At 35.1% G+C, this 17,296-nt stretch overlaps 6 protein-coding genes across 7 annotated transcripts; 4 read left to right on the forward strand and 2 right to left on the reverse strand.

Annotated features, from left to right (window-relative positions):
• The first annotated feature begins 517 nt into the window (after positions 1-517).
• On the forward strand, positions 518-5,102 carry LOC105218280 (annexin B10). The gene is made up of 4 exons (XM_011193766.3): positions 518-679; positions 811-1,519; positions 1,898-2,079; positions 4,865-5,102. Exons 1-4 carry the CDS (start codon positions 668-670, stop codon positions 4,919-4,921), a joined length of 960 nt encoding a protein of 319 aa, XP_011192068.2. The 5' UTR covers positions 518-667; the 3' UTR covers positions 4,922-5,102.
• A 2,520-nt stretch (positions 5,103-7,622) lies between these two features.
• LOC105220539 (annexin B10) lies at positions 7,623-11,845 on the forward strand. Of its 2 annotated transcripts, none has more exons than XM_054231146.1 (4): positions 7,623-7,787; positions 10,516-11,224; positions 11,341-11,522; positions 11,588-11,845. In XM_054231146.1, exons 1-4 carry the CDS (start codon positions 7,776-7,778, stop codon positions 11,642-11,644), a joined length of 960 nt encoding a protein of 319 aa, XP_054087121.1. In that variant the 5' UTR covers positions 7,623-7,775; the 3' UTR covers positions 11,645-11,845. The 2 variants fall into 2 exon arrangements, with proteins under 2 accessions (XP_054087121.1, XP_054087120.1); XM_054231145.1 differs by lacking the exon at positions 7,623-7,787 and adding an exon at positions 10,253-10,435.
• A 3-nt stretch (positions 11,846-11,848) lies between these two features.
• LOC105218285 (TIP41-like protein) lies at positions 11,849-13,195 on the reverse strand. Its single transcript, XM_011193774.3, has 4 exons — positions 12,934-13,195; positions 12,320-12,877; positions 12,088-12,249; positions 11,849-12,018 (listed from the first exon to the last, which is right to left on the reverse strand). Exons 1-4 carry the CDS (start codon positions 12,937-12,939, stop codon positions 11,929-11,931), a joined length of 816 nt encoding a protein of 271 aa, XP_011192076.2. The 5' UTR covers positions 12,940-13,195; the 3' UTR covers positions 11,849-11,928.
• Positions 13,196-13,272: 77 nt separating this feature from the next.
• On the forward strand, positions 13,273-14,265 carry LOC105218284 (uncharacterized). Its single transcript, XM_011193772.3, has 2 exons — positions 13,273-13,617; positions 13,671-14,265. The coding sequence occupies exons 1-2, from the start codon at positions 13,428-13,430 to the stop codon at positions 14,204-14,206; spliced, it is 726 nt and encodes a 241-aa protein (XP_011192074.2). The 5' UTR covers positions 13,273-13,427; the 3' UTR covers positions 14,207-14,265.
• LOC105218283 (uncharacterized) lies at positions 14,202-15,534 on the reverse strand. Its single transcript, XM_011193770.3, has 3 exons — positions 15,267-15,534; positions 15,090-15,192; positions 14,202-15,033 (listed from the first exon to the last, which is right to left on the reverse strand). Exons 1-3 carry the CDS (start codon positions 15,401-15,403, stop codon positions 14,284-14,286), a joined length of 990 nt encoding a protein of 329 aa, XP_011192072.2. The 5' UTR covers positions 15,404-15,534; the 3' UTR covers positions 14,202-14,283.
• Positions 15,535-16,335: 801 nt separating this feature from the next.
• On the forward strand, positions 16,336-17,284 carry LOC114804701 (uncharacterized). Its single transcript, XM_029044186.2, has one exon. The coding sequence runs from the start codon at positions 16,554-16,556 to the stop codon at positions 17,007-17,009; it is 456 nt and encodes a 151-aa protein (XP_028900019.2). The 5' UTR covers positions 16,336-16,553; the 3' UTR covers positions 17,010-17,284.
• The last annotated feature ends 12 nt before the right edge of the window (positions 17,285-17,296 follow it).

Genomic DNA, 17,296 nt, shown 5'->3' on the forward strand with positions numbered 1-17,296 from the left:
CCCAAAATTATAAAAAAGTAGTTTTCAAAAGAGATCACTACGCTGTGTTAGTGGACGCGAACCTCGTTGGATTAAGAACAAATATTATCGAAAACAGATGTTTTAATAACATAAGAAAATAATAAAAGGTAAGGTCCACCCTCGAGTGTATTTTTGGACATAGAAAGCTTTAACCATTTACAGCTATTCAAATGTGAATTAAAATATTATCTAACTTAAAGTCATTGGTATTCTTGGTAGCGTGCAGTCGGCGATTAAATATAGAAAATGAACACTTAGGTTCATATATATATGCATAGGTATATGATACAGGCGCTCTACCCAAATTATTATAACTTTCGTACAAACACGCCTTATTGGGGGCCAAACAAAAAACAAGCGCGATGAATCGACTATCTTAGCGACGAGTGTAATTATTGCATTCCTAACAACAATATCTACTATATTGTAGTACAAACATACATCCAATACATATGTGCATCAGTGAGCGAGAGCTTCCATTCAACGTACGAGCAGTTAAATGAATGTAGCTGGTATTCAGTCGTTTAATAGCTTTTGAGAAGTAAACAAGTGACAAAGTCTAAAGAAAGTATAATTCTGCCGGAATCCACAAATATTCGAGTTTAATATAAATTAAAGCAATTTAAAGAACATTCCCAGCAATAAAATGGATTACAAAGTGAGTAAATATGAAAATGTTTGTAGAGACAATGTGGTTGACATATTGATTTTATACCCACTTAAATTCGACCGCATTCCACGCGATGCGTCATCATACGAGTATAATTCAACGCGCTTGTTTCTTGTTAGCCAACTCCCACTGTAGTGCCCACCGCCCCATTTGATGCCTCCGCCGATGCGCAGGCACTGCGCGCCGCCATGAAAGGTTTCGGCACGGACGAGGAGGAGATCATCAACTTGCTCACTGCGCGCTCCAATGCACAGCGGCAGCAAATTAAGGCGCAATTCGAAACGGAATTCGGGCGTGACTTGGTCGATGACTTGAAGAGCGAATTGGGTGGTAAATTTGAAGATGTGATTGTGGCCTTAATGACACCACCCGTGGAGTATTTATGCAAGCAGTTACATGAGGCTATGGCCGGCATGGGCACAGATGAGGAGACACTCGTCGAAATACTGTGCACTAAAACGAATGAGGAGATGCGGGAAATAGTAGGCGCTTATGAGGCGAAATATGACCGACCGCTGGCGGAGCAAATGTGTAGTGAAACTTCGGGACATTTTCGACGTCTGTTGACCTTGATTGTAACTGGTGTGCGCGATCCCGTTGGCACAATTGATGCCGGAAAGGCGCAAGAAGATGCCGAGGCATTGTATGCGGCTGGTGAGGAGAAACTCGGCACCGATGAAGAGGTCTTCAATCGCATTATGTCGCACAGCAGTTTCGCACAGTTGCGGCTCATCTTCGATCGGTACAAAGAACTGTCTGGACAGACAATTGAACAGGCGATCAAACATGAGATGGATGGTGCGTTGCACGATGCCATGATTGCTATTGGTAAGTGCTAATAGTCTCGCTGACTGATTCATATCTTTATTGGTGACTATATGCAGTGAGTTTGTATATATGAGTATTAGGGTGGTTCTTAACAATATCAACTATAAAATAATAATGTTTTAATACTATTAAGTGCGAACAGATTAAAAATGAATTTGCGTCCCGATTATTGCTTATTGTCGATTAATCAGTATTCAGAATATATTATGAAAGCTCATTAGAGACCAAAATGACGTATAATCGACCGTGGTTGTGCAAAACAGTTAATTTCATTCAGTTAAGGACCACCCTAAGGTATTTACATACATATTGTGTGATTGTATCTACTATTTTCTTTACTTCCGGTTTAATTTTACACATTTTTGTTTGCTTATACAGTCGAATGTGTGCAGTCACCGGCCGCCTTTTTCGCCAATCAACTTTACAAAGCAATGGATGGAGCCGGCACAAATGATGCTGCTCTCATACGTTTGATTGTCAGTCGCTCGGAAATCGATTTGGGTACTATTAAAGACGAATTCGAACGTATCTACGATCGTACTTTGTACAGTGCTATTGTGGTAAGTGAACTCGACGAAGCGTATAGAACACCATTATACTTAACTAGTGTCAGAAGATTTGATTTTAGTCCACAAAGTCGTTTCGAAAATGTAAAATGTTTTCGGTGGAAAAGATTTTACTCAGATTTTGAGTTGATTCAGTAATATCCGATTCTAAACGGCTATAGTACCGTTAAAATTTGGTAGACAAGTTTTATACTTAGATTTGAATTCTACAACAGTTGGAATAGAATGACTACTTTATAATTTTTTTTTTAATTTTTTAGAGTTCTTCAAAGTTGATGCATCCACTTTCTTTTAAAATACAAAAATAGGGTCCTATAGAAATGAAAAATAATATAGTGTCACATTAAAAAATTAGTTTGAGAACGTTCCTAACCTAAATTTTTAACTAACTTAAATATTTTTTTATAAAAATTATGAAAAACTCGTTCATAATGTATGTATAATCGATCTATCATTTATAATCGCTTTAAAATTGTAATCAAATTCATCATTTCAAATAGTACTACATTAGCTTTCAAACTGTTCAGAAGCTGCAACAAATTGCTCACTGTGCAGATAGCATAAAATATAAAAGAGTTGATATTCCATACAAGTAGAGTCGCCTAAAACTATGCAGACAATTTCATGCAAAGTGCGGAAGAAAATTTATTTTCCGGCGAGACCAAAAAGCTGCGCTTTGTTACTAAAGCTTTTCCAAAAAGCATAAAGCTGCAAACTATGGAGCTTTTTACTAACAACAGGATCATAGGTAGCCTTACAGATTAGCAATAACAATAAAATTATAATAAAATGGTGGCGCACAAAGAAATTTCTACGTACTAATATATTCCTTATAAAACACTAACCTCACTTTTGCTGTATTCCATTTACCATTTTCTATCACAGCATAAACACACAAATGTTCTCTTATTTTCCATAAGCAAACCGCTTTCGCACGCACTTGTTTCTATACGAACGCACTTTACTTATTTACTCACCGAAAAATCGATTGAATATTGCTGCCGCGATATTTATTTCACTTAACCAGATATTAGAACTAATAATATGCAAGGACTTTGCACAAAATTGCATTTTTTACCAATATTTTACACGATATTCACGGATTTCACAAATTAGCCGCACACGCGACGCGAATAAAAGTTCGGAACTGACAAGCGTTGGCTTTTGGCGCCGGAACTTCCACAATGCGCAGAGTTACATTTTTTGCGCACAAGTCTTAAGTGGTGTATTCACAATCAGTAGATAAATTTACAACACATTCCACAATATCCACTTATGCGAAGAAGTGCAAGCTTGCGTTTCGAAAAGTTCCGCCGCCATTTCGTCAGTTCCGTATATGCTTTCGCGCCGTGTTGCAATCGAAGAAAATCGTGATAATTGTGCAAAAATAGTGAAATAATAATGTTGTTTAGCATAAATATAGAAAATCTGTGTGTGCTAATATGCAAATAAGTGAAATAAATATGAATGCAATGTTATGCATTGGTTTATTTGTCAAGTGTACAAGTGCAATGTGTGGCTGCTGCAAGCCTCCTTTGTAAAGCAATTTGCAGGCATTTATCAGTGTAAAATAGTAAGAAAGCGAAACTACCGTAGCAATAAGAGCACTTAAAGCAAGCTAGTTTAGAACTATCACCAATTATCGGTAAGTGGTTATGCATTAAAGTTATCCTGATCCTTTAGTGAACTTTGAATTATATGAGACTTCTCTGGCACATGCGAGCAAGATTCTGGAGCTTTCGCTTTGCTCAAAGCTTTCTGCGCTTTTTATCAAATTTAAGGTTAACGCTTTTAAGCTTTAAGCTTCTTTAAGTTGGAAGATATGCTCTGTGTTATTGTATTTGACTGACCAAATTCCATAAATATATGTATGTATATATGAATATATTTTTAGCAAATATCCAGAGGCGCACAAACATCATATTATTAAAAGTGACTAAGAATTTTAAACGATCTTGTATGTTTGGGTGTTTATATATCTGAATGTGATTTCATTGTCCTAAGAGTTTATAGTTCACAAATATTTTGAAAATTTTTCTGTTGTTTTCTTTATAAATGGAGTGATAAGGTTAAACCAAAAAGGTTTCGCTCGAGATTAGTAACTGTTATTTAAAAAAAATAATATTTCTAACAACTATTCTACGTCGGTCACCGTATTTGTAAATATTTTTATTTTCTGAGTATTTACATATGTAAAGTTACTGAAACCAATTAGCTTTCTTCTGAAACTAGTTAAATATAATGGTGCGCTACATGTAGTAAATTTTAGTAACTAAAATACATAAATATGTTTCCTTTCCTTTCGTTTTTTCATATTTTTATTGTTGTGTTGTTTGATGAATGTACCGTTATGTAGGAAGTAAGTATTCGATTTGCACAAATAATTATATTGAATATTGACTTTATACATGTGACTTAAACTAAACAAATATAACTAAGGAAATAACACAATTTATATTCAAATAATCCATTTTTTCATTATAAAATAGTTTTTAAAACACAACAACTTCTACATATCAATATTTAAAATAATTATTATAAAAAAATAACATTTATAAATATCATCAAACCACACGCACTTAAAAATATATAGTTATTAATGCAATGCTTAACTCTTGAATGCTTCAAATATAAACAAAATATTGTTAACACATCTATGCCAATACTTTTAACAGCATTATTTCATTTTTGTGAATTTGTGTTAAAATGTGCATATAGATATTTATGTATTTAATGTTATTTTGAAACATTTACATATAAAATTTTGATATTTTATCAGGCGGAAACATCGGGCGACTACAAAAATGTCTTGGCTGCGCTACTGGGTGGAGCTTAAGCTGCTATAATACTCTTTTAAATTAATACAGATTATCTATTCGAAATATTTTGTGCAATTGCTGCTACAACAATAACAACATATAGTAATTGACGTTGTAAACACAAAACATTTTAAGCTAGAAAAATTATATGCAGTTGTTAGAAAAATAAAGAAATATGTTTTAGCGTTTGAAATAAAACGTGTTTCTACTAAATAATAAATATATTTCTCATCATATGTAGTCAAAGTACAAAACAAAGAGTTTAAAACTTTCATTTTTCATTCTTACCATCTTCATACAATTATGCCAAAGAGAAATCAAATATTTCATACAATCGTTACAGTTCTTGCTGATGACAAATTTATTTATGACTAAAAGCTTTAAATGAACTGGGGACAAATGTCTGAAACCGGATGACCGGATCGTATAAAGCCAAATCTAAGAATATAGTATTGACGTTTTGCATTTCATTTGACATCCTTTTTTTCAAAATATTCCGATTTCTTGCCAGCAAACTCTCCAGCGATAAATTTTTCTCCAAAAGTTATAATTTTTATACTCTCGCAACAAATGTTGCTAAAGAGAGTATTATAGTTTTGTTCACATAACGGTTGTTTGTAACACCCAAAACTAAACGAGTTAGATATAGGGTTATATATACCAAAGTGATCAGGGTGAAGAGTGGAGTTCAAATCCGAATGTCTGTCTGTCCGTCCGTCCGTCCGTCCGTCTGTGCAAGCTATAACTTGAGTAAAAATTAAGATATCTTGATGAAACTTGGCACACTTATTTCTTGGCACCATAGGAAGGTTGCTTTCGAAAATGAGCAAAATCGGACCACTGCCACGCCCACAAAATGGCGAAAACCGAAAACACATAAAGGGCCATAACTAAGCCATAAATAAAGCTATGGAAATAAAATTTGGTATGAAGGATCGCACTATAAAGGGGCATATTTGGATGTAATTTTTTTGGGGAAGTGGGCATGGCATCGCCCCCTACTAAGTTTTTTGTACATATCTCGCAAACCAATAAAGCTATATAAACCAAACTTTCTGCAGTCGTTTTTTTTATCCACTTCCTAATACAGTCCAAAAATGAAAGAAATCGGATCATAGCCACGCCCACCTCCCATACAAAAGTTAGGTTGAAAATTACTAAAAGTGGGTTAACTCACTAAGGAAAAACGTCAGAAACACTAAATTTCACATAAGGAATGGCAGATGAAAGCTGCACTCAGAGTTTTTTACAAAATGGAAAATAGGCGTGGCGTCGCCCACTTATGGGTCAAAAACCATATCTCAGGAACTACTCGACCGATTTCAATGAAACTTGGTTTGTAACAGTTTCCTTACCTCCCAATAATATGTTGTGAAAATTGGCCAAATCGCTTCACAACCACGCCTACTTCCTATATACCAGAACTTAGAAGATGATCTGAATCGTTTACTTTACAATATATATTGTATGCACTAGTGAAGATATCGGTGCAAAACTTTGCACAAATACTGTATTTATAGTGTGGCAGCCCATTTCTAAAAATCGCCTAAATCGGACCTAACCTCTATTATGGTTAATATTATGGTTTCCAACTTTCAATGGACTTTATACAATATATATGACGAATATGTGGGTCAAACTGTGTATTATATAATATAAATAAAGTTAAATAAATAAATTGCGAGAGTATAAAATGTTCGGTTACATCCGAACTTAGCCCTTCCTTACTTGTTACCCATTTAATTAAGCTCATATGTGCTGATGCGGCTCAAACTTTATCAAATGACAATTATTATTGTTGTGTTAGATATACAGCATGTTCAAAAATTGTGAAATCTGCGTACTGGTTAAATCTCCAAAATTATACTGTACAATTTTCAAGAACTACATGGCCTTAATGTCCAAATAGACCAACATTTTAAATTACCGAAAAAGTTTATTTCACGACAATCAACGTTAGGTAGGTAAATTTCCGTTTCATGGAAACGCTTGCTTAATGATTTTTGATTTTTTTGTTGGAGACTTCTGAGTTTGGGTGTCATATTTATTATGCTAAGTTCACATATTCTTAAAACGTATACAGAGGTCGTCATCAAAAGTGTGGTTTCTCATTCGATGCTCTGTTTGGTCTTTCATTGGAGAGGCTGTTTTATGTGGTGGGTCCCAAATCCTCCTTCTCACTTTAGCTCGCCTCCAAATGGATGTCTGCTGGCTAACCAGGGGGTACTTGGTTTAAAACCGGAAGACGTGAGCTGAAATGAATGGCGCGCTCTGGTGGATTCGTCTATAATCGCGTAAGCGGTTCTTACGCCAAATATACACATATATATAGTTCACAAATGTACTTATTTTCATTAAAGTATCTGTTTTAATATATAACATGTCTGGATTTAAAAATATGATGGAGCTCTTTTTATTTCTCGTTCGATAAGAGTTAGGGAATGTTTGGATTCCAATCAAGAATTTGAAACGTCCATTAGCTTTACTTATAATATACATATATGAATCTCGCATAATGGATGGAATGATTGGAAATAAAATTCGGTTGACTGGTGTATTTGAATTCCCACAGAAAAGAGAAAAAATAAAAAGCTCAAAGAGTCGATTATCATTTCATATACAATGCACTTTAACTACAATACATAAACATTTAATTACTTATATGTATCATATATATGTATGTATATGCATTTTTAATGTGCGAGAGCTTCCATTCACCGTGCGAGCAGGTTAGTGAAAGTAGCAGGTTTTTAGTCTGCTCATGAATTTTTAGAAGTAAACAAGAAGCAAGAAAGAAGAATTATACGAATTTTAGCGAAACGTCAGAAAATTATAATAATTTGTACTAACCAACGTATTAAAATCAATAAAATGGATTACAAAGTGAGTAAATAAACTTAAAAAACGATGAATATGTTGATTAACTATACAATTATGTTGCGTGTAATTATTGCTCTTATTAGCCAACGCCTACAGTTGTTCCCGCAGCCCCTTTTGACGCATCAGCAGATGCACAGGCGTTACGCGCCGCCATGAAAGGTTGGGGTACGGATGAGGAGGAAATCATCAACATTCTTACTGCTCGCACAAATGCACAGAGACAAGTAATCAAGGAACAATTCAAGACAGAGTTTGGTCGTGACTTAGTTGATGACTTGAAAAGTGAATTGGGTGGCAAATTTGAAGATGTGATTGTAGCTTTAATGACTCCGTCCGTGGAATATTTATGTAAGCACCTTCACAATGCCATGGCTGGTATGGGCACCGATGAGGAGACACTTGTCGAAATATTATGCACCAAAACAAATGAAGAAATGCATGAAATTGTCGCTGCTTATGAGGCAATATATGATCGTCCGCTGGCGGAGCAAATGTGTAGTGAAACCTCTGGATTTTTTCGACGTTTGTTGACTCTCATCGTTACAGGAGTACGAGATCCTGCGGGCACCGTTGACGCAAACCAAGCCCATGAGGACGCTGAGGCTTTATATGCGGCCGGTGAAGCACAGCTGGGCACAGATGAGGCAGTATTCAATCGTATTATGTCGCACAACAGTTTCGCACAATTGCGACTAATCTTTGATGAATACAAAGAGCTCTCGGGACAGACTATTGAGCAAGCTATTAAGCATGAGATGAGTGGTGCTCTACATGATGCAATGATCGCCATTGGTAAGTGCAAAATTTCGCATATAATCTAAATAGATGATTCACGTATGTATTTTTGTGAAATTATGATATTTTCAACAACAATAATGTATATGTGTTTATGCAGTTGAATGTGTTCAGTCGCCGGCTACCTTTTTCGCCAATCGTGTTTATAATGCCATGCAAGGTATGGGAACAAATGATGACACTCTTATTCGCATAATTGTAAGTCGTTCTGAAATCGATTTGGCCAATATTAAAGATGAATTCGAACGTATTTTCAACCGTACGTTGTACAGTGCTGTTGTGGTATGTTAAAAAACAGTATTTTCATTTAAAAAAATTATAAATTGTTTCATTTAATTTGATAAACTCAAAAAATCATTTACAGTCGGAGACATCGGGTGACTACAAAAATGTCTTGGCTGCGCTTCTGGGTGGAGCCTAAGCTGCTATAACACTCTTTTAAATTAGTACAAAACATCTATTCGAAACAACAATAACAACATATGTATAGTAATTGACGTTGTAAATACAAACATTTTAACGTAGAAAAAAATATATACAGTTATTAGAAAAATTAAGAAATATATTTCAGTATTTGAAATAATATAAGTTTCAACTTAATAAGTAAATTATATTCATAACATTGATTTAAAGATTAATTTAATGGGATGACAGTTAAGCCTTGTGCCGAATTACAAAAACAAACGTATGTTAATGTTTTCATTATTCATTATTATCATCTGCGACATGGGCTTCATTTAAGTCAATACAATTATGCCAACAAGAAGTCAAATATTTCATACAGTCGTTAGACTTCTCGATGACTACAAATTTATTTTAATATCTTTAATTAAGCTGCGAACAAATTTTTGGAAACGGATACTGAATTTTCTGAAACCGGATGAGGTCGCATGATTCAATATTCAGGAAACAATAATGTCTTTTTCTTCTTTTGTCAAATATAATGGAGAACTTTAAAGAAAACTCAGACCTTTTTCCGTTGAGGCGATCTTTAATGGTGAACTTAGGAAATTCCATAAATACTGGAAGCTTTTCGGAGGCATTATTTTGGATGTCTGCTAATGCCCCCTCCATAACTTCCTTAGACAGAACACGTTTTGTGTACCACTTTATTCGTTACTCACTCCAAAAGGTTTTTAAATTAAAATAATCCTATGAAGTATTGAAACTTTTGCACTTTTCTATTAACCAGACACTATGCCCGGACATTAAAATTTAATTTAATTTTGATTCCATTAACCGGACAGTTGATTTTATCAATAAAATTATATTTTTTACACAAGTTATTTGTAGATCATTTATGATCAATATTGTATATTTTATTAACCCAAAAATATTGAGGAGCTCCTCTTAATCATTAGATAAAAAGTAAGGAAATATTTGAATTCCGATTAAGAATTCGAAATGTCCTTTAGTTTTACTTATAATATACATGTATAAAAGTTCTGTTTCCGGATTTTCCATTTAGTACCATATGCATGAATTGAAATAAAATTTGGTTGACTGGTGTATTTGAATTGCCATAGAAAAAAGAAAAAATAAATAAAAAGCTCAAAGTGTCGATTATCATTTCATATACAATGCACTTGAACTACAATACATATGCATTTAATTACTTATATGTATCATATATATGTATGTATATGCATTTTTAATGTGCGAGAGCTTCCATTCACCGTGCGAGCAGGTTAGTGAAAGTTGCAGGTATTTAGTCTGCTCATGAATTTTTAGAAGTAAACAAGAAGCAGGAAAGAGAATTATACGATTTTTTACGAAACGTCAGAATATATAATTGTCATAAAATTATAGTAATTTGTGTTAATCAACGTAATAAAATCATTAAAATGGATTACACAGTGAGTAACTAAACAAAAAATGCGATAAATATATTGATTAACACTACATTTCTGTTATGTGTAATTATTGCTGTTATTAGCCAACGCCCACAGTTGTTCCCGCAGCCCCTTTTGACGCATCAGCAGACGCACAAGCGTTACGCGCCGCCATGAAAGGTTGGGGTACGGATGAGGAGGAAATCATCAACATTCTTACAGCCCGTACAAATGCACAGAGACAAGTAATCAAGGAACAATTCAAGACAGAATTAGGGCGCGATTTGGTCGATGACTTGAAAAGTGAATTGGGTGGCAAATTTGAAGATGTTATTTTGGCTCTTATGACACCGCCCGTAGAATATTTGTGCAAGCAGCTCCACAATGCCATGGCTGGTATGGGCACCGATGAAGAGACACTTGTCGAAATATTATGCACCAAAACAAATGAAGAAATGCATGAGATTGTAGCTGCTTATGAGGCTAAATATGATCGTCCGCTGGCGGAGCAAATGTGTAGTGAAACCTCTGGCTATTTCCGACGTTTGTTGACTCTCATTGTTACAGGAGTACGCGATCCTGTGGGCTCAATCGACCCAACTAAAGCACAAGAAGATGCCGAAGCTTTATATGCAGCTGGCGAAGCCAAACTGGGCACAGATGAGGCAGTATTCAATCGTATTATGTCGCACAGCAGTTTTGCACAATTGCGGCTCATCTTTGATGAATACAAAGAGCTCTCGGGACAGACTATTGAACAAGCAATCAAGCATGAGATGAGTGGTGCTCTACATGATGCAATGATGGCCATCGGTAAGTGCGAAATTTCGCATATAATCTAAATAGATGATTCATGCATGTATTTTTGTGAAATTATGTTATTTTTTCACTAAATTGTTCATTACAACAATGTGCATGTGTTTATGCAGTTGAATGCGTTCAGTCACCTGCTGCCTTTTTCGCCAATCGACTTTATAATGCCATGAAAGGTATGGGAACAAATGATGACACTCTTATTCGCATAATTGTAAGTCGTTCTGAAATCGATTTGGCTAATATTAAAGATGAATTCGAACGTATTTACAACCGTACGTTGTACAGTGCTGTTGTGGTAAGTAATTGAAAAAAAACTCGTATTTTGTTTATAAATTGATAAACTCATAAAATCATTTGCAGTCGGAGACCTCTGGAGACTACAAAAAGGCCTTGACAGCACTTCTTGGTGGAGCTTAAAGTGCTGTAACAGTATATTGCGATGGCTGTCACTGAAAGTGTTTTAATTATATTTCAAACAAAAAAAATCTCAAGTGCCTTTTTAGCAAAAGAAAAAAAAATTTTAATGTGGCAACGAATTATTTTTAACAAGCATCAATGTAAAAATTCGTCCAATTTCGTTTAAAACTATTTAATGTTTAATTATTGATTGAATAAAAGAAATTTAATTACTTTCAAACTGGGTGGTTTTTGATCTTTATTTTTAAAATTGCTTATCATATTATTGTTAATTTTTTAACTATTTACTTGAAATACAATTTATAAGCTTTCTTTTCCTTAATCGGTAGGTAGTTCTCAATTTCATTGGGTACTGTGAAAAATGGCGGTGGTACCTGCAAATCAAAAACAACATTTGTATATATAGACGTACACATATTAAAAATGTGTCTTTAAGAACTTACATTTTTGAGCTCACTGTATGTGGCTTCACGTTTCGTAAACTCCTTAAATATATAATTATTTTCGATCTCATAATGAAAGCGAGTATCGTGCATTTTAAGCAGCACATTATCGACGCGTAGGAAATGTCTAAGTAATATAAAGAAACCGGACGGCATAACGCGCTGAAAAGAAAACAATTATTTTAATATATATATCAATATAGATGTTTCGAAAAAAGCGTCTGCAGCTTACAATTTTTACTGAACATGATGAAATCCCATTGTCATGCAGTTCGTCTTCGAACAAAGTGAGATCATGATAAAATAGTATTTTTTCACGTTGCATCAGTTTGAATTTATTCAGTGACAAATCTGAATTTTCTACTCGAAATTTTTCATTCAAGGTACCTTGGTAGTCGGTAGTAAATGTCCAATCAAACGGTTTAAATTTTTCTTCCATATGACAATCAGGTCTGCTCTCCTTCCACTCTTGAGCGCAGGCAACTTGTAGTGCCTGTTTCCCGTTTTCAACCAGCCGTAATGAGTCCATCGGCAGAAATTCTAAAAGTGCGCCATCTTTGTGTTTTAGTGATAACTTATTTTTGTGGAATACCATATCGGGCAGGTGTGGCAGTTCAAGTGCGTAGCGATAAGTACATAACTCACAGCATTCATCTTCATTTTGTTTGCAATTGTCATCTTGACCTTTTTTGCAAATACTTTTAAGTATATGTGATTTGAGGTAGCTTATGTGCCAATTCTGAAAGTCAATTGTCTCGCTGTCAACTGGTAAGCGGGGTACCAATTCGTCCTATAGACGCAAAATGTTAGTGATTCTACAACCATGGACTTTGTGTTACGACTTACCTCCATAATACTTAAAATTTAATAAGGATACTTTATACAATTTATGCGTTTTTATAGTTTATAATTTGTTATTTGTGCACATAAATTATATTTTCGCCGAAGAAAGGCTGCTCATATAAATGATTACAGATTTTGTTTTTGTGCTATTTTATTTTGCGCTGACATTCGTTGGCTGTCGGCAAAGCCGTTTTTAACAGTGTCCACCGCTTACCAGTTGAATACGTTAGAAAGTTTATTCAGTTAACAATTTCAAAAAACAATATTAATTGAAAGTAACATTTTTTGTATTTGAAATGACATTTAGATCAGAAAAAAATAGAAAAATATAAATCTTTTTGAATGAAATGTTTCAACAAGTTGTGAATGGATGGAAACAGCTGTTTCAGTGCGAACAATTGTGAATTTTTCTACTTTGCTGTGATCGTGATAATAAACAACACCAATTGTAATAAAGTTTGTTATTAATAATATTTAGTTTATATATAAAAATAAATATGGTCTCAAAACCTAATGATACGGATTCGAGCGATTCCGATGATGGAGATGATGAACGAATGCGTCAGTTCCTGGAAGCGGCGGACACTACTTTGTTAACCAACACCATGTTTCAACAGACAGAAAAACAAAGTACAACTAAAGATAAGACTCCTGAAAAAGTGGTTCAAATCACTTTAGAACAGAAAGGTTACTAACAGTCAACATATTTGAGTATGTTTTACCAACGTTTACTATTGTAGGCCCTAAATCAAACCGCTATTTGCTGGACGATAACTTGGAAGCTAATGTAGACTTCATCGCTACAGAGTCAACACAGAAATTTGTCGGAAAGAAATTGTCTGAACTTATAGCAAAACATGTGGAATTTTTTAATATTGACCCACCATCAAAAGTTAAAAAAACGAGTAGAAACCGTGTTACTTTACTAGCAGGGGCAGATTGTTATGTAAAGTCCTATGAAGAATTTGAATACGAAACGATGGGCCCAACACACCGTCCTGAGATAAAGCGAAGAAAAGTAGATATTGAAGAGGAACCTCCCGAGGAAGAACTCTTTAATTTGGCAACGGTAACTGCGGACGACATCACCAGTGGAAAGCTTATATCCGGTTGGTCGTCCCAGCCAGAACGAAAGGATAAACATTTTCACTATAAAAGTGATTCAGTTGGCACGCTCCATTTCAAACCTGTGGAAAATGAGTTTACAAAGCTCCGTAACAAAAATAAGTGGAATGAAGCGAAGATAAAACAAAAAAGAAATTTAAAATTAGTATAATTTTTTTTCGCCTCTTTAATTAAAAAATAAACTTAAAAGACTAATTACTAAAATTATAATCATGTAGTTAATATTTTTTACATTTCCATTGTGCTGCCCGTATATCCTGTGTGCTGTACAGACATGTGTGATTGACCTTCTAACATGCTTAGCACTCCAACACCGCTCTGTGCACTAACACCTCCAGTATTAGAGATGTCTTGCATACCGCTACTCAGCACGCCAACATTATGTTCATTAGATGCGGGCATTTCAAGTATATTAAGAAAATCACCTTCTTGAAATTCTTCTTTTTGCATACTTTGACTCTCCTTCATTAGTTTATCATATTCTTGTAGTACACCATTGAATTCGGCAATTTCGCTGCGATTTCGTGCGACCAATTGATGTTTAAAATAGTTATGCACATTGGTTAACGACGCATTTGTCAAAGAATAGTAAGCTTTTTCTAGACTTTTCACTTCAACCTCGTTATCCGTTTCAATCTGTGGATTATTAGCATGTACTTCGCGTATCCGTTGCATAAAGTTGCGCATAAATTCTTGTGCTGCATCAGCGAATAAGACAAGGGCCGATTCAGAAATATCTGTGAAACCGCATACACGTAGTTGTCCACAGACGGCCTTACGTAGAGCAGCACGACATATTTTTGGATTTATTTGAGGATACGCTTGTGGTACACCGCGAGCAAAGCTGCTTTCTGTTGGCGGTATAAACCATATTGGTTTAGCAAATTTATCATCATTGATAAAATCTGCTGCATTTTCCGGTGGGAAGTCAACTTCAGGTATCATTTGGCAAGGATTTAGCAGATAATTCGAAGTGCCCTGTAAAGACAAGTTAAAATCAATAATACAAGGCTTGTATATAATTATGATATTACCGATTTGTTGGAATAGGTGTCAATGAGCGATTGCAACATTTCAGTTTGCTTCATAACTTCTATCGTTTGAGTAACCAATGGATTTTTCACCTGCAATTCCACACTAAAAACAAACACAAAGCAAGAGTTGTTTATAAACATATAGTAATATTGTTAAATATAAACAATAAATACTACCTCTTGTTGGTGCTGGACGGTAATCTCTCGTGCATTTCTTCGAGTTTTGTACGTTTTGCTGCCACAGGCACCATTTTTTCGGTTTCATTTTCTTTCGCAGATGTTTCTTTTAATTTACCCCAAAGTTGTCGCGGCATAATTCAACAACTTTTTTATTTATTCCTAAGTTTCGGCTTCTTTGATTTGTGAAATCTATTAAACGATACACCACCATAACAAAAAACATTTGACGTTTAACCTCTCCACGGTTCTTATTCACAATAGTTTTGATTATAATTTATTATAATATATGGTTTTTGGTTTGAAACTAATTGTTTATTATCGAAACAAAAATGTAAGGATTAAAATAATAAATAAAACAAAAAACATATTTTTTTGTTGTATTGTTGTATATACCTTGTTAGTGCTTTCTTGTTATTATAGGTTGTATTATAATATTAAAGAATTAATTTTAATTTTTTCCTTTCTTCATTTCTTAAAAGCCTAAAATATAAAGTGTTTATTTTGGGCTGATTAACATAAAAATTGCCTCAAATTATGGCGCCCCAGTAACTAAAATCTCCCCCAAATTATGTTATAAACCTCAATATTTCTTATCCTTTCCCCTTTTCATCCTCTTTAGCTACTTGAATCAAAGATGACATCTTTGACTTGAATGAATTCTACCATGGAACGGCCACAGTATCCTCGCATCCAGTTCAACATTTCCGCAAATTGTTCGGATATGACTGCCGACACTGGGCACTCCCAACATAGTTTTACCCAGCAACCGGGCTTTATGGCTCAGACACCCGTACACCCTTACGGTTACGAGGGTAATTTCTCGAAAGTTATAGGTGTCAAAAAAAAGGACTGCAGACAAACACGGACAGTAGTTTAGACCCATTATATTGAGGCATCCATATCTATTTAATAGAATATGCAAATAAATGTTATTTTTCCAATTGTATTGTCTTCGCAATTTCAAAGTACGTGGAAAGACTGTGAGGGTGATGTGTGTGATTTATTCTGTCGGTGTGAGCCCACCCGGTTTGTCAATTCCACCTTATTGAATACACTTTCATTACAGAATGACGGCAGACAACCGGGAGCAAAGTGATTTGTGAGAAAGATTTCAATTATATTTTTATGTTTAAAGAAAAATAAAAATTTTCATAAGCCGACCAAATTTCAGTAAAACTTACAATATTCATATTTTGATTTTTGTTTGTACGTCTTGTAAACAAAGAAATTATATTGTTTCCCGTTTGTGTCACCTATCCATCCATCCTGTGAATGAATTGAGCCATGTCAGCCATATGGGACAAAATGTGTGAAGTGTTCACGTTGCTGGTTCGGCCGACACGACGGAAAACTCGCGTGACATTCAGTCCAAGCACGCTACATCGTGAGATCATACGGCACACCAAACTATCGGCTTCCACGAATCCCTTTTTCAACTTCCTTGCCGAGGTGCGCATGAAAGCCAATGGTGGGCAACTGATGCACCCAGGCTGTGGTTCGATGTCGGCGCGGGAAAGCGCTCGCATCGCCAAGACTGCAGGCCGCCTGTGGAACTCTATGACTGATGAACAAAAGCAGCCGTATCGAAGCATTGCGATGGAGCAACGGAAGCTGAAGAGGCTGCGGCGAAGGCGTTCCAACTTGACTGCACGCAGACGAAGAACGCCATTGCATTGCAAAACGCCAGTCGAGTGTAAATTCATTTTTCCGCCGCAGCCCACTCATGAAGAAGATCTATAAATGCGGGTTCTGGGGATTGAAATAATGTTGTTGATGTCTTTAAGACGATGCGGATGGAGTGGAGATCAAATTTGTGTGCAAATTTAATGTTGAAATTTCTCCAAGTTCCCAAAGATTTTATAGTTCTATACTGCTCTGCTTACGCTACCTTGTTATTCCACAAGGAGGGCAAAGCAATTCGTCAAAAACATTTCAATTTTATTTTAATGTCTTAAGAAATAAAAAATTTCATTAGTCGACGAAATTTCAGTAAAATATACAAATCCATATTTGAATTTTGATTATTG

This window comes from Zeugodacus cucurbitae, chromosome 5 (assembly GCF_028554725.1).
Source record: "Zeugodacus cucurbitae isolate PBARC_wt_2022May chromosome 5, idZeuCucr1.2, whole genome shotgun sequence".
Taxonomy (NCBI): Eukaryota; Metazoa; Arthropoda; class Insecta; order Diptera; family Tephritidae; genus Zeugodacus; species Zeugodacus cucurbitae.